At 33.5% G+C, this 19,126-nt stretch overlaps 2 protein-coding genes and 1 pseudogene across 3 annotated transcripts; 2 read left to right on the top strand and 1 right to left on the bottom strand.

The window, feature by feature from the left end:
• The first annotated feature begins 406 nt into the window (after positions 1-406).
• On the top strand, positions 407-6,014 carry LOC146940746 (L-ascorbate oxidase homolog pseudogene; annotated as a pseudogene). The gene has a single exon (XR_015032143.1). The product of XR_015032143.1 is annotated as an L-ascorbate oxidase homolog pseudogene (transcript).
• LOC146940745 (L-ascorbate oxidase homolog) lies at positions 4,072-6,014 on the top strand. The gene has a single exon (XM_085754466.1). The coding sequence runs from the start codon at positions 4,072-4,074 to the stop codon at positions 5,839-5,841; it is 1,770 nt and encodes a 589-aa protein (XP_085610592.1). The 3' UTR covers positions 5,842-6,014.
• Positions 6,015-9,683: 3,669 nt separating this feature from the next.
• On the bottom strand, positions 9,684-11,542 carry LOC146940744 (1-aminocyclopropane-1-carboxylate oxidase). The gene is made up of 4 exons (XM_085754467.1): positions 11,350-11,542; positions 11,031-11,257; positions 10,313-10,646; positions 9,684-10,214 (listed from the first exon to the last, which is right to left on the bottom strand). Exons 1-4 carry the CDS (start codon positions 11,452-11,454, stop codon positions 9,939-9,941), a joined length of 942 nt encoding a protein of 313 aa, XP_085610593.1. The 5' UTR covers positions 11,455-11,542; the 3' UTR covers positions 9,684-9,938.
• Positions 11,543-19,126: the final 7,584 nt, after the last annotated feature.

The raw sequence follows: 19,126 nt of genomic DNA, 5'->3' as shown, positions 1-19,126 counted from the left end.
ATGTTTTTGACATTGACGGCGACGGTTTCATCACCGTGGAGGAGCTCAATACGCTTATGAAAAGCTTTGGTGAAGAGTGTTCCTTAGCCAAATGTGGAAGAATGATCAGCTGCATTGACACTGATGGCGATGGCAGAATTGATTTCAATGAATTTAGAATCATGATGATGGGTCCTCAGCATCATACTAATACAGTGGAACTTAAAACATGACATTTCCTTACATTTTTATACATATTATTATGTTATATTTGTAGTGATAATTTAATATGAATGGTGAACCTTCTAAATTTTAATAAAATATTATTTCTTACCAATATTAGCATGTTTAATTTAGTGGGCTTCATATTGTACTACATCACTTATATATTTTCAATCCAGAAGTGCATATTTAAAACTCATTTTTTTTTTTTTTTATGAAACTCACATGATTAGCAGGTTGATTATAAGCATAACAAATTTTATAATTTGTAATATCATGAATCATGATGGTGACTCAAAACAAATGTCAATAGATTTAAGGTTGACATGCTATGTACAGCTGAGGTTCTTGACTTGAGTGTTGTGTTTATTTATATTGGTAGTAGGTTTTGTATGGGTATAGAGTTACTAATATGTTTTTGGTTTTTTTATATGTTTATGTTATAAGCATTGTGATTTTTTTTAGAGGAAGCATTTTGACTTATAGTTGTATGTTTTAATTGCCATATCTTGTAACTTGATGGTTCTCATTAATATATCTCATTAGTTTATTAAAAACAGGGGTATAGTTAATATCCTCGTTAATTTTGTTGAATAATCAATCTCAAGTTTAGCTAAATTAAGGTAATAAACTCCTGATTAATTTCCATTTCTTCAATTCATGTGAATATATATAGTCTACGAAAGAGAATATCTTTTTTGTTGATGAATTACCAAAAAGAATATATTTTTGGTGCAAATGAAATCATATACTATATCGATATATTACCATAATAAGATAACTAGACCAGAGGCAATGGATGTTGGCGTGTAAGGTAGAAAATCAATACAGCTTGAAAACCGGTCAAAGGCGAAATAATAGAGAGAAAGGAATGTTTCTTAATCTAAAAATAGAAGGGAATGAATAGAAAGTCAAGAAAAATGAGAAGTAGAGCGTTCAATAAGGAATGGAAGATCAGAAAATTACGGGTAACCAAAGATGTTTGAATGGTGGAAAAACGTTGAAGCAATGGTATAAGAAGGTTACAAATGCGTTCCATAGAAAAACAACTATCTTCTTCCAATAAGAAGGAGATAGGAAATAAGAGTTTCATCTCATTCTCTCTTTTCTAGCATTTTATTTCTTTTATCAAAATAAAAAAAAAATAATAAAATGGGTCGTGGAGCGGTGTTAGCAGCTTTGATGCTATGCCTCTTAGGCGTCACCGTTTACGGTGAAGATCCTTACATTTACTACACATGGAAGGTTACCTATGGTACCATTTCACCACTTGGAACACCCCAGCAGGGTATCCTTATTAACGGTCAATTCCCAGGACCTGAAATCAACAGTACCAGCAACAACAATGTTGTTGTTAATGTCTTCAACAATCTTGATGAACCATTGCTTTTCACATGGCACGGTGTTCAACAGAGGAAAAATTCATGGCAAGATGGTACCCCTGGTGTTCAATGCCCCATTCTTCCGGGAACTAACTACACCTACAAATTCCAAGTGAAGGATCAAATCGGAAGTTACTTTTACTACCCTACCACCGGCCTTCAAAGAGCCGTTGGTGGTTTCGGTGGTCTTAGAATCTTCAGTCGTCTGTTGATCCCTGTTCCTTATGCTGATCCTGAGGATGAGTACTGGGTTCTCATTGGTGACTGGTACGGCAAGAGCCACAAAACTCTTAAGATGGAGTTGGACAGTGGTCGTTCAATTGGAAGACCTGCCGGTGTGATCATTAACGGTAAAAATGCTAAAGGTGATGGTAGCGATGAGCCACTCTACACAATGAAGCCAGGGAAAACCTACAAATATAGAATCTGCAATACTGGTCTTAAGGACACCCTTAACTTCAGGTTCCAAGGACATGGAATGAAGTTGGTTGAAACCGAAGGCTCACACGTTGTTCAAAATGTCTATGACTCTCTTGACGTTCACGTTGGACAATGCTACACTGTCCTTGTGACCGCCGATAAAGAGCCAAGGGACTATTACATGATTGCCTCCACCCGTATGACCAAGTACAATCTACTTGGAAAGGGTATTGTTCGCTACACCAACGGTAAAGGCCCCGCTTCACCAGTGCTTCCACCTGCACCTGCCGGTTGGGCTTGGTCTCTCAACCAGTTCCGATCATTCCGTTGGAACTTAACCGCTTCTGCTGCTAGACCCAACCCTCAGGGATCTTACCATTACGGTCAGATCAACATTACCCGCACCATCAAGCTTGTTAACTCTGTTAGCAATGTTAACGGTAAACTCCGTTATGCTATTAACGGTGTTTCCCATGTTGATCCTGAAACTCCTGTGAAGCTTGCTGAGTACTACGGTGTTGCTGATAAGGTGTTCAAGTACAACATCATCTCCGATGAACCCCCAACCGATCTCAGGGCCATCAACATCGCACCTAATGTCATGCAAACCACTTTCCGTACCTTCATTGAGATCATCTTCGAGAACCCCGGAAAGGTCCTCCAATCTTACAATTTGGGTGGTTACTCTTTCTTCGCCGTCGCTGGTGAGCCAGGAACATGGACCCCAGAGAAGAGGAAGGGCTACAACCTTTTGGATGCCATCAGCAGACACACAATTCAGGTGTTCCCTAAATCATGGGCTGCAATCATGTTGACATTCGACAATGCTGGTATGTGGAACTTGAGGTCAGAGCACGCAGAGCACCGTTACTTGGGACAACAACTCTATATCAGTGTTGAATCAGAAGAGAAGTCTACTAGGGATGAGTACAACCTTCCTGAGACTCAACTTGTTTGCGGTATCGTCAAGGATATGCCAAGGCCTCCACCACAATACGTTTAGAGTGTTGTTTGAAATTACTCATTTCTCTCTATGTCATGAGCTTCATGTAATTATTAGCACTAAGTCATAGAGATTCATTATATTCTATGTTATCTATTGGTTGATTTATATATAATCAACCATCTGCTATATTTAATTATTCAATTTTCCCCTTAATTAATATTAACATTTATTATATTCTTCTTCCCAAGTATTTCTCGTACTATTTCTCATTATATGCTTGTTTGACACTTCGATAATTTGAAAATTAATACTAAAACAAGTGAATCAATGCTTGTTTGACACTTCGATAATTTGAAAATTAATACTAAAACGAGTGAATCAAATATCATCAGAGCTGAGCATCAACAAAAAGCTACAGAAAAGAACAAAAATCAACACTCTCTACTAACTGAAATTTTAGGCACCAAAGCACTAAATCGCAGGCATCAAACACTAACAGATAGTAACTATTTGTGTTTAGGATTAAACTGAGATACAAATAGTTACAAATGAGAAACAAGTTTATGAAAAATACGCAAAAATAATGTTGTTTGTTGTGCAAGCTTGTCTCTCATTTCAAAGCTCCAAACAGTGATCCAACAATGGAAAATGAAGACACACATGTCTTAAACCCGCAACTCAAACTTCAGCATGATCCTATATAGTGAAAAATATCCAATTGCATTTTTAACATGGTAGATATGTGAAAAATATCCAATTGCATTTTTACGATGGCAGATATGTGAAAAATATCCAATTCTCTTCTCTTTTCTCGTCAGTACGTAGATGTTCTTCTAACCAAAGTACCTCTCATTTTAATCATAATGTGATCTCTCTTGACTTAAATAAATGATGAAACATGTATATTTGAATCGACATTACTTTAGATAATATACGAGCCTAAAATATAACAATAAAAATGAAAATAATAGTTCTAAAAATAGAAGGGGAATGAATAGAAAGTCAAAAAATAAAATGAGAAGTAGAGCGTTCAATAAGGAATTCAAGATCAGAAAATTAAGGGAAACCAAAGATGTTTGAATGGTGGAAAAATGTTGAAGCAATGGTATAAGAGGGTTACAAATGCGTTCCATAGAAAAGCAACTATCTTCTTCCAATAAGGAGGAGATAGGAAATAAGAGTTTCATCTCATTCTCTCTTTTCTACTATTTTATTTCTTTTATCAAAATAAAAAATAATAAAATGGGTCGTGGAGCGGTGTTAGCTTTGATGCTATGCCTCTTAGGCATCACCGTTTACGGTGAAGATCCTTACATTTACTACACATGGAAGGTTACCTATGGTACCATTTCACCACTTGGAACACCCCAGCAGGGTATCCTTATTAACGGTCAATTCCCAGGACCTGAAATCAACAGTACCAGCAACAACAATGTTGTTGTTAATGTCTTCAACAATCTTGATGAACCATTGCTTTTCACATGGCACGGTGTTCAACAGAGGAAAAATTCATGGCAAGATGGTACCCCTGGTGTTCAATGCCCCATTCTTCCGGGAACTAACTACACCTACAAATTCCAAGTGAAGGATCAAATCGGAAGTTACTTTTACTACCCTACCACCGGCCTTCAAAGAGCCGTTGGTGGTTTCGGTGGTCTTAGAATCTTCAGTCGTCTGTTGATCCCTGTTCCTTATGCTGATCCTGAGGATGAGTACTGGGTTCTCATTGGTGACTGGTACGGCAAGAGCCACAAAACTCTTAAGATGGAGTTGGACAGTGGTCGTTCAATTGGAAGACCTGCCGGTGTTATCATAAACGGTAAAAATGCTAAAGGCGATGGTAGCGATGAGCCACTCTACACAATGAAGCCGGGAAAAACCTACAAATACAGAATCTGCAATACTGGTCTTAAGGACACCCTTAACTTCAGGTTCCAAGGACATGGAATGAAGTTGGTTGAAACCGAAGGCTCACACGTTGTTCAAAATGTCTATGACTCTCTTGACGTTCACGTTGGACAATGCTACACTGTCCTTGTGACCGCCGATAAAGAGCCAAGGGACTATTACATGATTGCCTCCACCCGTATGACCAAGTACAATCTACTTGGAAAGGGTATTGTTCGCTACACCAACGGTAAAGGTCCTGCTTCACCTGTGCTACCACCTGCACCTGCTGGTTGGGCTTGGTCTCTAAACCAGTTCCGATCATTCCGTTGGAACTTAACCGCTTCTGCTGCTAGACCCAACCCTCAGGGATCTTATCATTATGGTCAGATCAACATTACCCGCACCATCAAGTTTGTTAACTCCGTTAGCAATGTTAACGGTAAACTCCGTTATGCTATTAACGGTGTTTCCCATGTTGATCCTGAAACTCCTGTTAAGCTTGCTGAGTACTACGGTGTTGCTGATAAGGTGTTCAAGTACAACATCATCTCCGATGAACCCCCAACCGATCTCAGGGCCATCACCATCGCACCTAATGTCATCCAAACCACTTTCCGTACCTTCATTGAGATCATCTTCGAGAACCCCGGAAAGGTCCTCCAATCTTACAATTTGGGTGGTTATTCTTTCTTCGCCGTAGCTGGTGAGCCAGGAACATGGACCCCAGAGAAGAGGAAGGGCTACAACCTTCTGGATGCCATCAGCAGACACACAATTCAGGTGTTCCCTAAATCATGGGCTGCAATCATGTTGACATTCGACAATGCTGGTATGTGGAACTTGAGGTCAGAGCACGCAGAACACCGTTACTTGGGACAACAACTCTATATCAGTGTTGAAGCAGAAGAAAAGTCTACTAGGGATGAGTACAACCTTCCTGAGACTCAGCTTGTTTGCGGTATCGTCAAGGATATGCCAAGGCCTCCACCACAATATGTTTAGAGTGTTGTTTGAAATTACTCATTTCTCTCTATGTCGTGAGCTTCATGTAATTATTAGCACTAGGTCATAGAGATTCATTATCTTGTATGTTATCTAATGGTTGATATATATAATCAACCCTCTTCTATGTTCAATTATTCAATTATCCCCTTAATTAACATTAACATTTATTATATTCTTCTTCCCAATTATTTCTCGTACTATTTCTCATTATATGGTTGTTTGACACTTCAATTGTTTAAAAATTAATGCAAAAAGTTACAGACAAGAACAAAAATCAACATTGCCTGCTAACTGAAATTTCAGGCACCAAAGCACTATACCGAATGCATCAAACACCAACAAATAAGAACTATTTGTGTTTAGGATAATGTGAAACTGAGATACAAATAATTACAAATGAGAAGCAAGTTTATGAAAAATACTCAAAAATAATGTTGTTTGTTGTGCAAGCTTGTCTCTCATTTCAAAGCTCGAAGCAGTGATCCAATTATTGAAAATGAAGACACACATGTGTTGAACCCGCAACTCAAACTTCAGCATGATCCAATATAGTGAACAAATATCGAATTGCATTTTCACGATGGCAGATATGTGAAAAATATCCAATTCTCTTATCTTTTCTCTTTAGTAGATGTTCCTAACCAAAGTACTCTCTCATTTTAATCATAATATGACTGCTCTTAAGTTAAATAATGATCAAACACGTATATTTGAATCAATATTTATTTAGATAATATACAAGGGCAAAATCTAACAATTAAAATGCAAATGATAGTTCTAAAAATTCAATGGATTATACTAATGAAGAACTACATTTTTAGTTGTGGATTATTTAACTATTTCAAAAAATGTGAAGTTCTGAAATGTCAAACAAATGTACTCTAAATTTGTATGAAAACAAAGGTACATATGAAAACAACAAAGATGCACACCGCATTTCCGTCCTACGGTGTTTTGGTGCAGCAGAAAGTTCTGATTTGCTGCTATATGCTGCTAATTTTCTGGTTTTGGTGGTGTTTTTGTGCAGCAGAAAGTTCTGCTTTGCTGCTATTTTTGTTTGTTTTGAGTCTTAGGGCGTTCATGGTTGTTTTAAGGTTCATGTATTGGTGGGTTAGCAACATGATTTTGGTCTGTAAGCCCTTTCCAACCCTTCATAGAAGGTGGGTAGAGGTGTCTTGTTGTGATGCTTGCGGCAGAGTTTTTAATAATATTTTAATTCATTGAGAAAAACAACAAAGATGCAGAAGTATGAATTGTATGTAGAATAAATGTACATCGGATTGTTTTTCTTCCTTTTTTTTAACTAAATAAATGGTGTATACATAGATCTAGTTATACTGACGTGTTTTTATGTGATTTCGACGCATGAGTGGGCATTTTTGTTTGATATCTTAGTGTGACATTGTTTGCTTTTTTGTCTTGTTACAATGTACGACTCAGTCAGATTGATAGATTAACTTCAATCTATTACATATTCAATCAATGGCGTAGATATCAACAATATAGATTGAGAGACATGGATAATCTAGTCACTTTGATTTTGTCTCGTTTGTATGATATTAGTCTAAATAAAGGCTATACATGTTTCTAAATGGTTGCAGAGAAAATCAAGAAAGGAAGACCGTTCATAAGCTTTGGTGGATGTTTCCTGAAGGATTAGTATTGAGGGGCATATTGTTGCATCGTTTAATAAAGTTTATAATGATTATATGCTTTCAATTGCACAAGTTGTAGTACAAAGTGAGACAAATGACTAACAATGCAAACATAATCTAAATTAAAGGGTCAATTATAGAAGAAAAAATTAAAGGACCATTCCGAGAAATGACTTTCTCAGTATTTTTTTAAGTGGCATATATACTATTATTTCGCAGGTTGGTGTGCTGCGGAGAGGAAGAAAAAGATCAAGAAAGGGTTTTATCTTATTTGGCTAACTACAATTTGGGTGATGTGGAAAGCGAGGAATAATAGAGTTTTTAATAGTTCAACAACTTGTGGTGTGGAGTTGATTGTGGAAGAGATTAAGGTGCTGTCGTGGCGTTGGTCTTTGTCTAGGCTTCATATTTCGCCGTGTTTATTCTATGAATGGACTTGGAATCCAAGGGATTGTCTCTTGAGGTAGTTGTTCAGTTGTTGGACAGAGGTGTTGCTTGTCAGGTTGCAGTTCAGGTCGCAGTTTTGGTTCCAGTTTTCTGTTTTTCTTTGGTTAGGTGCTGCTGCTGATGGCAGGTTTTTTGGAGAGTCCCTGGCTGGTTAAAATTGAGCTGCTGAAGTGCTGCTTTGTTTTTCTGGTTTACTGCCGGCTGTGCTGCGGAATCCTCTTTTGGGTTTCTGTTCTGTCTTGCTGGGTCAGGTTGTTTAGGCTGTTGTGTATCGTTGGAGGTCGGGGCTATTTTTAACAAGGAGGTCAGGTTGTTTAGGCTGTTGTGTATCGTTGGAGGTCGGGGCTATTTTTAACAAGGAGGAAGTGCTGTGGGAGCCTTTGTAGCGCCTCTGTCGGTGCTGAATTATGAGGCAGTGGTATGCATGATGCATTCTTTATGTATAATACAGCCTCATCTTTTGTTAAGGAGGTGTTGCTTTTTATTTCCTCCGGTTTTCTTGTTTGAGGAAGCCCGGCTTTGGGGTTGCAAGGTGTTCCGCCTATATACAGCACCTTATTTCGTATCTTGCCTTGTTTTTCTTCTTTCCACGAGTTTATGTGCGTCTTGCACAAACTTTGCAATGTTCATATATATAACCTTCTGATTTTATCTTATTGCAATAAGGTTTCTGTTTCTCTTTAATAATCGCATTGGAATATTTCTTCAACAAAAAAAAAAATCGCATTGGATTATTAAGATACTATTGATTTCTTGAATGTTTGTAAGGAATTTATGAAGACTTTTCAAAGGGGTTATTTATAATGATTTCTCTATGTAGCTCCCATTTGAAATATTACATGACCTATAGTCTGAGGTTGGCTGTAGGTAATCATTGAAGGTGAAAAATGAAATTCAAGTGTGGAGTATTAGTTTATCTTTCCCCTAATCTCTATGTAACTTCTTTTTTTTTTTTTTTTTTTCCAGCTTTCTTGACACGAGACTATTTGGAAAGGCTGCAAATATGTGGAATGTTAAAACCCATCAGGTTAGTTTTACTTTGTTTGAATTTGCATCTTTGAGTCTCACTTTGCATAATATATAATTTCAGATTATGGTACAAATACATTTTTCAGAGACTATCTTTCTTTGCAAGTTAATTCAATAGCATAACACAAACACAAGATAATAATAGAAAAGGAGAATTTTATTGATCTCCCCTAAAGTCTCTTTAAAAGACATTCACACCCTCTTTATTCTTCAAAAAACCGTCCCCTCCCCTGTTCAATAACGTCGTCAAGTCTCTGTTAATTTGAATAAAAATGGAGAAAATAATGTCGCATATTATGTCCTACTAGGAGTCCATCTCACCACACCCAACAAGTAAGGAAGTTGATTTAAAGGAAGATGATCCCCAAAGAGTACGGGACAAACTTGCGCCCACGCAACACACGGATCTAAATCTAGTTAATAATTAATTAGAAGATGTAAGCCCTTAAGTAAACAAACATTTCTACCAGATTAATCTTTAACTTTTGACTATTAATTACCTTGCGAAAAAAACAAAGATTTTAAGCAACTACTAAAAATGTGGTCCCTGTATTGATTTTTTGTCCATTTGGTGGTTATACTGTTGATAAGTTCAGGCCTACATTCTTTCAAAGATTGACCACTTATGCTTATGATCATTATTGTCCCATAACCCAACTTGTCCTTCATCATTCATGTACAGCCACAATGAAAAGGAAAGGAGATGGATAAAGACAAGAACCAACATATATTTATTTATTCCACATGAACAATACTTAATTAATAACAAACATTGATATTTTCTCCCCTATATTTGATATTTGATAACGTTATTACATGGAACAACATCACATCACTCACTATAAAGTAAACAACTATATACTATTTTGAGAAACTTATGCACTTGACTTTAACCTTTTTTTACTTTGCTTGCTTCCCCTTAAACAAACATGTTTATATATAATTATTTATAGTAAAACATAATTAAACAGTTGCAATTGGACCCAAATTAACATTTGCTTCCTTAAATGCTTCAAATCTTGGTTCCTTGGCCTGAAACTTTACCCTAGCATAAAGGTTCATGTAATCCTCAAACACAAATTTTGGGTAGATTTCATTATTCTCTTCTATCAATGTTGGTGCTGGGTAGATAACAGCATCACTACCAGGGTTGTAGAATGAGGCTATAGACATTCTTGTTCCATCAGTTTGTGCTACCACACGGTGTTCCACACTTTTGTACTTACCATTTGTTATTACCTGTTACATTAAAAAAAAAAATGCTTGATATGAATCATTTGTTGATTTTATATGTTTGTAAAAATATCAATATAAATTTAGAAGAATTTTTTTTTTACCTCAAGTTGGTCACCAAGGTTGATGACAATGGAATGATGCATGGGAGGGACATCTACCCAGTTACCATCTTTGAGAAGCTGAAGGCCACTGACCTTGTCATCTTGGAAAAGAAGGATGATTCCACCGGCATCGGTGTGTGCACGGAGACCCTTTACAAGGTCTGGTTTTGGGCATGGAGGGTAGTTTGCAACCTTGGTTCCAAAAGTTGGTCCCTTTGATCCATAGAAAGCCTTTTTGAGGTATCCTTTTTCTAGTCCAAGATTTTCACAAAATAAGTCTAACAGCTCCTCTGCTAGTGTCTCTAGCTTCAAAGCAAATTCCTTCATTGATTTCCTGCATCATTGCCTTGAATAATTTAGAATCTCAATAAACTGAAATTTATAGCTTGCGAAATGATGTATTTCATTTCCTATTTTTAAAATCGTTATTTTGTTTTGTTAACATATCACAGATATACGTGAAACACTCATCAATTTCGTAAATGACTAATGTCTATAGGAGAACAAGGCTGGCCATCCACATTTTTTTTTTCCATTCACAAGACTCAGACTCGAGACCTTAATTTGTTTAATAGATCCGAGTACAATTTCACTCGGAGCCACATAATGTTGATACTTAAGTCATCATTTGGTATTATATAAATAACTTATTTATGTGTGATATGAAATGAGTGATAACTTATTTGTGGGGCTGTCTAAATATTTGATATGTAATAACCTGTATTCATCACTGAGATCAGGGATCTCTGAAATGTTTGACTCAGGTAGGTGACGCAAATGGAAGGTACTCTCCCAGTCCATATCTTTGACCTCAGTTTGAACAGCCTCTAACCCTTTGGAAGCCACTAATTCCTTGAATCTTTGTTCCATGCATTTCCTGTAGTGTTCTTTGGTTAACCTCTCCACAGTGTCCATTAAGTCATGAGATATGCCATGATTCACCAGCTACAAAAAGAAAAACAAACATGAATAGAGATTTAGAGACCAATGTAGAAATTTATATGAAAAGAAAAAACTTTCAATATATTGAGTTGTACCTCAAAGAATCCCCAGTTTTCACAAGCATCCTTGATTTTCTCCATAGTAGCTTTTCTCTCCTCACCATTGAGGTTTTCTAAGTTGATAATTGGGAAGTTCTCCATATCTTTCAAAGAATTTCTTAATTTTAAACTCTTCTTGTATGCTTTTCTTTCTCCAAGTTTATTGTAGGTTGCTTGCTTTATGATGCATATTAGAGTTCTTTATAAGGTGGTATTTATAGACCTTTAAATCTAATTAAATATATTTTAATAACCTGATTTGTTCAACTTAATTTTCTTAGATTTATATTAGTCCAAATCAGAGCTTGTGTTTATTTTGGGTTTCTTTGTTGAATTGTCATGAACACTTGGCATAGGTTGGACCTACTTGATGGCTGTTTTTTTTCCTCTTTTACATTTGACCAAATTCAACCACAAAGGCTGCCGCAACCGTATATTTGTTCTATAATTTTTTTTTTCTTTCATTTTACTAACTGCATGTGAAAATGATGTCTCTGAAGGTGCCTAGAAATCTCATTTCCCAAATGAGAATGTTTTTTTCCACACACATCACATGACATACCAATTATACGGTGTACAAGGGAGACAAGTCTTGCATCAAACATAAACTATTTTCTTCTATTGGTTCAATACATCTCACCATTAAATTAAATGAAATATGATATAACTTTCTGATCAAATGTTGTAAAAGATATTAGTGCATGGTGCAAGACCATTTTGTTAATTTGTGGTTGTTAGACAAACCCTAACACTTATACGGTTTTGATTCTCTTTCTCTGAAAAATAAAATAAAATACTAGCTCAGAGTATATTTGGGAAGTCCCGGGATCACAGGAGAAATAACGGATATGTGAGAGGGAGACGCCACATCTTCACCCAAAATCTTAACATTAGGTATATGAGTGATCTCTCTTATATATCCAACATTTTATCCATTAATATGTGATGTGTTACATAATCATTCACATGTTAAACCATTCACAATTGAAATCTATAAAACGTGTTTTTTTTTTTGTCTGAAGATAATTAATCTAATATTTCTTAGATTGGCAAAGACCGTAGCTATCCAAAAAATAGGTTACGAGTTGAATGGTTAATAGTACGTGCATGTTCGCCTTCATTAATCATTTAGATAGATTAGGCACTTACACAATACAGGAATGTTACAAATTAAACGAAACTCTGGGTTGTTTTGGTAGATATCCTATTTTTGCAATTTGGTTTTCATTCTACTCAATCAAAATTCATTATTTTCTTTGTATATGGACTATTGCTAATCACGAGCAAACGTTCTAGGACTTTCCTAAAAGCTTCATGCATTCCATCCCTTTAATGTTTAGCCATCCATGTGATTAACACCTTATTTCATCAGTGTACGACTCTTAATTCACCTTCTGGTTGAATTCTCAATCTTAATCTTCAACTTAGACTTTTAGTCGGTTGAACTCTCAATTTGTGTAATGCATGGTTTTGTGCCTACTGCATATACATATATATAATATTTGTCAATGTTACACTTGTTTATTAAAACAATTGTAATAAAAGACATGCATATGAGAATAGGTGCAACTATAGTGTGGGTATTTGAATATTCTCCACATATGTTCAAAGAAATCAATGTTTGCAATTTACTCCATCTATCAGTGGATCATTTTTGTTGTTGTAATGATGTTGTTCTAGTATTTGTCTTCACCTTCATCAATACTCAGATACATGATGTAAATTATATATTGGATTGAAAACATGTGAAACTATTGATTTTAAGGGGTCGTTTGTTTCAATTATTATAGAATTATATATTTAGAAATGATATTTTTAAGAATCTTGTTATGGGCAATATTATACTCACGAATGTGCTTGGTAAGTTATTTATGTTTTTTTAATGGCAAAGCTTATTAAAGTATTTACGTAGTTCAAATATATTAAAATTAAAAGTAGAATAGATAAGTAGAGGAAAATGGGTAGTTATTCGTAGTTGCATTCTATTCTCTGTTTTTTTTTTTAGGGATGCATTCTATTCTCATTCTCACCCTTGAGAACATTTTTTGTTAAACCTCGAATTGAAAATATAAAATTGAGAAGTAACGTATATCTTACTGCATAGAATAAATAATATTCGGAAATAATTTTTATAAATCGTATCCACATGAGAGTGTAATCTTTTCAATACTCCACTTCTTCAAAAATATTCGTGGATAACTTTGAACCAAACTCACACTCTAAGGTTAGAGTCATTGTTATTATTGGTATATTTTTTACCAAATAGAAATTATTATATTTTTTGACTAAACCAAATAGAAATTATAAATATTTTTTGTGATGAAGCCTCTCTCATTGCATGAGGACAATTAATTTAATTATATTGTCGCTGTTGGAGAACTTGCCAATGTGAAATACCAAAAAATAAGCAAGATGCAATGTATATTACATATTTTTCTCAGCCAATAAAAATGAAAAACAAAAAAGCAAGAGGAATGGCATATATTCTTCATAGTTTACAGGGTGGATGATAAAAAATTAGATGCAACTACACTGCATGTGCTCAAAATAATTGCATATATAAAATTAAAGCAGCCTCATTCAATATTTTTCTGATGTATGCCAATCAAATCTTATTATATTTCTAATTATGGTATTACGATCATAATTGTTTAATTATTTCCTAAAATGATAGTCACATAAAAAATGCTAATAAAATGATACCAATGATATTCTAATAGGTGGTAGGTGCTAAAATTGCATACATGATATATTTACCAATGACACCAAGGGATAGGCTCAAATAGTTATAGTTGGTCCCATATTGCGTTGCACTTGAAAGGAACTGTTAACATGCATGCATGTACCATTGTTTCATTATTACTTTCTTTTGCGGTTCTGGGTCTTTCCACAAGCTTTCAAACCAAAAAAAAAAAAAGATAGGTACTATTTAGATCTATAAAGAAAGTTAAACTTAATAATGTAATTTAAAAAAGAAATATTTCAATGTTAAATGAATATTGTAATATAGTTTTAAGTTTCGTATATTAAAATATAAAAAAATTAACTAACAAGCTCCTCAATATTTCATCAAAAAAGAAAAATTTAGAAATCAATATATGTTTTAGTGAGAAAAAGTTTAATACTATATAACTCTAAAAGAAATATGTTTTGGTGAGAAAAAGTTAAATACTATATATACTCTAAAAGAAATGACCCAACATAGTCAAATTATCTCTGCAATAAATTTATACACCCTCTGGTCACTATTATAAGCAAAAATTCACATTTTAGATACATTCATTAAATGATGTATGTGGCCTATAATAAAGAACATATACATCATTAATTGAATGAATCTAAAATACAAAGTTTTGCTTATAATAGTGACCGGAGGGTGTATATGTTACTAGCACTGCTCAAAAGTTTTGAATATGTTGTAAGTTGATAATCAACTTGCTCAATTTTAAAAAAGCACAACAATTTTGTAAAAAAAAGCAAAAAAAAAAAAAAGCACGACAATTTGTGTCACGATAACAAAATGAATGAAACAATTAACCACTGTTGAGATTGTGCTTCAATCAATCTATGTCAAATGAAAAATGATATTTGAACAATTATTTTGTAACAATTTTTATAAAAAGTAAAATAAAATTATACTCACTTTATATACTTACATTTCTTTATATACTCTCCGGTCTTAATTGTTCAAATAACCAGCGGCGAAGCTAGCGCTATTTTTACGAGGGGGCCAAATATAAAGAAGAAAAAAAAATTACACATTAATATACGAAACTTAATTAATTTTACTCATATTTAATTAAACCGCAACAAAGAAAATAAAAGTTAACAATAATTATTTATAAAAGTTGAACTCTAAGAAGTTTTTAGAAGTCAAATTTATCCAGAATTTACACTAAACTAAATAGATTATCAATATTTTTATAATATCATCTCTGTTTTAACCAACAAAATTGTTTGGAGTAGCCGGATAATATCATAATGGGGTAGCTACATATATATCTAAGTGAAATATTCATGATTTTTTTTCATTTGGGGTAGCCAGTGCTACCCCATAGGTGTGAAGCCCTTCGCCCCTGCAAATAACACTCTCCGATCTTTGTGTCAAATACACTATAGGAGAGTGACAACGAGTCTACAATTTATATATACTTTTAAGGAAAGGTTAATTTCATAGGAGTTTTGAGCCAAAACTCTAATTATGATGAGTTTTTACTTTCTACCAAAAATACATAGGATTGAAAATATACACAACATGGCAAAGATGGCCACATTTGGATATTCTTGCCGCGCATGATTGAAGCCACAAAGTTGGAGAATGTAAGGTTTTAATCCATCCACGTCCACACATTTGCATTTTTATGCTTTGTTCTGACTCTGTTGATCGACTTTCTCATAAAAAGTAGCTTATATATGAGTCATAGAACCATTAAATTATTCGTTCATTCATGTACTTACTTGCAGAATTCGGCACTCACCCAATTACTACTACTATTTCTTTTCTGCTTCTAATTTGGACCCACAAATAAATTTCCTTTTATGATCATGTCCCCCACCACCACCACCATGGCAACTCAATATTCTTTCTTTTGGTCATAAATCAAAATCAAGACATTGTCGATAGATATATTGCTTTTAGGATCTAAGACATTGTCGAACTCTGAAGTTAAACTCTAACGATTAGTCTTTAAATCAAATTAATTAAGGGTCATGTTAACCAATTAGTCATGTTTTTTTTTTTGATACAAACCAATTAGTCATGTTAATCATATGAATTCAATCACTTAGTATGTTTCCCTCGAAGAAGAAAAAAAATCACTTGGTATGCTACGGTGTATTTCTTTCATATGGTTATGATTTGATTTTACTTTTATGTATCCATCTATATTTTAAGAAAACCAACATTACTTGATCGGAGTATAACTTAACTTAAGTTCCTTAAGTAATGTCTTGGATTTAAAGTTTTGGTGAATGAAAAAAAATGTTGAGGAAATAAAACATTTCACAAAGTTTTTCTTTGAAGATTAGTTATCAATAAATCGACGAATATTTCACAGCAACAACATAGTTAAAAAAGTTTATAAAAATTGACCGTCAGATTAAAAATACCGGCCTCCAAAAATTGATTCAATTGATTAAAAATAATTTGACTCATTTAACAATGACCGTCAGATTCAACTGATCTAAAAAAATATGTCAAAAAAAACTTATCTAAATATTTATATGGTTATAAAAAAAAATTATAATGCGTAGATTTTTGGTAGATAACTATTTGTTTTGTTGTATTATTTTATAATAAAAAATGTACTTATATTATCCATGAGGTGGTAATGTTTGTATGGATTACCTATAATTTAAGAGACAAACGTTAACTTAACTTGAATCCTTTGAGCAATATCTTGATTCTAGCCAATGAAAAAAATGTTGTGGAAATAAAACATTTCACTATGTTTCTCATCAAAGAGTAATCATTAACAAATCAACGAATAATTCACAGCAATAATATAGCTAAAAGAAATTATAATTTGAAACTGACAACTAGCTACATAAATGTTGAATATTTCGGATTTACTTTTATTAATTATTAAAATATAAATGAATTATGTAGTGTTAAATATTTAATGTTATTGTACTTGTTATTTATATTGGGTTTAAAGTGAACGGACCGTGATGGGTTGGACCGTTCTTATTAGTCAGCCCGAATGAGTGGTCCCTACCTCCACTGATGAGTATATAATCTAACTATCCCATTAGGTTAGATATACAGAAAGAAAAGAACGTACCATCAGTAAGGAGGCAGAAGACTCTCTCAACCCTAACCTTTTCTCTAATGGCTTCTTTAACAGGATCTCAGTGGTCAATCACCAACTAATTACATCAGGTACACATCTATTCTATTAATATTATATGCTATAATTTGTGTCTAATGATCTATGACTTAGTATTAGAATTATCAATTGGTATCAGAGCCAATTAGATACAATTTATGGCTATTATCCAGTGCGATGAAATTTGTATATAATGTGTGGCAAATGTCTGTTAGAACACATTCACCTCTATTCTTGTCGATCAAATTTGTGTTTAATATGCCAATGAATTTGATTTGATGTTGCAAAACCTTCGTGTACTAATTAATTCTGTATGTAAATTCGAAGTCTTGATATTTTACTTACTACCATAAATTGTCTAACTAATTCAACATCAAAAACTCTATTAAACTATGATTCATGTGCGTTCTTGTTAATATTGATGTATGTTAGATTGATTTTCATCGAGAAACATTGTTTTACAATATATTAATGCCAGATAATGTTTTTGGGTTTTCGAAAACCGTTTTAGCAAAGAACAATTAATATCGACAACCATTCAATGAGAAACCAGTCCCAATTTTTTTAAATTTTGGGATGAACCCTAATTTTCTTAAATCTGTCATAAAGTCGATAATCCGAAAAATTGACATGTGGGATCCTTTTGTTTGTGTCTCGCGATTTCAACACCACTTGAATCGTCGAAATTCGTCAACTAATTAGGGAGATCGAATCGGGTCAATCACGGGTCGTTTCGACCCGTTTCTCTGTACTCGGGCGAAGAAGAGACCTTTTTTAAAAATAAAAAAAAACTGCTGGCTAGGAACCCACAGCGTGTCAGACTATTCCGAATTTTATTTCCTTTAAATGCCAAATAATATGTTATTTATTCTTATAATTTTTGGCACATTATTTTGGAAATTTTTGATACGTGTAGATTTTTTTTTTATGTTATTATTTGGGGATAATCAAATTATATTTTCACATTTGTTGTGTGGAAATTCTATGAACATTTCTTATTCCTACAAGACACTTGTGAGAAATCTTACTCATCCAAAATTGAAATCAATGTGTTAATGAGGAATTTTTCATCCCCAATTATCTAGTAAATATTATATTATTTTGCACCCAAAATATTCTTAAGAATATTTGATTTATCACGTACCCTTAAAATTTGGGATTTAAATTACTTTAAGAAATCTCTAAATATTCTTTTAAATTAATATGAATCATGTACTCTTTTAAATCATATATTCTTTAGATTTGAGTCTAATATATTCTATAAGAAAATATCCTTTTATATTAATAACACAAAGTGAATTATTCTGTTAAAGTGTTATAATTGTGAAAATTCTTAGACTCAAACTTATATTCTTGCATCAAATATCCTATATTAATATATATTTTGAGATTTGTTGATACCCTCAAAATTATTTGTTTTGTCAAGAATACTCTCTTATATTAGTAACACTAGCTATTTGATCAATTAAATTGTTACTATCACTACCAAAAAAAAAAAATTAAATTGTTACTATAAGAGGCTCAATTTTATTAATTCTAATGCCAAATATATTGAATTTAATATATTCTTTCTTGCATATTATCTTAGCATAAAAATTCAAGTTGTTTTAGTTGAACAATCTTCTGCGACACATACAAATCTTGACATGGTCTCCGATTCTTGTCACAAATTGATCTAAAGGGTCCTAATAACAATTTATTTTTAAAATGAGTATAGTGAATTGTATATTATATATGCCATTCATTATGTAAATCTGAAATTGACATATTTCTCTTTAATATACATTATAGTTTCTAATATACTTTCTAATCTAGACCCGTAATTTACTACTCTAAATTTTGTGACAAATACTATTAACATGTCTTGTCGCAATTAATTACTTGGATCTCAATAATATTATACTGAATATTTTATATATATTGAATGATGAATAGTTGCATTTTTA

The sequence above is a fragment of the Medicago sativa genome, chromosome 3 (genome assembly GCF_051527215.1).
Source record: "Medicago sativa cultivar Bolivia chromosome 3, Bolivia_mono, whole genome shotgun sequence".
NCBI classification, from domain to species: Eukaryota; Viridiplantae; Streptophyta; class Magnoliopsida; order Fabales; family Fabaceae; genus Medicago; species Medicago sativa.
The sequence above is the reverse complement of the archived record's forward strand: the minus strand, read 5'-3'. Positions and strand labels throughout refer to the sequence as shown.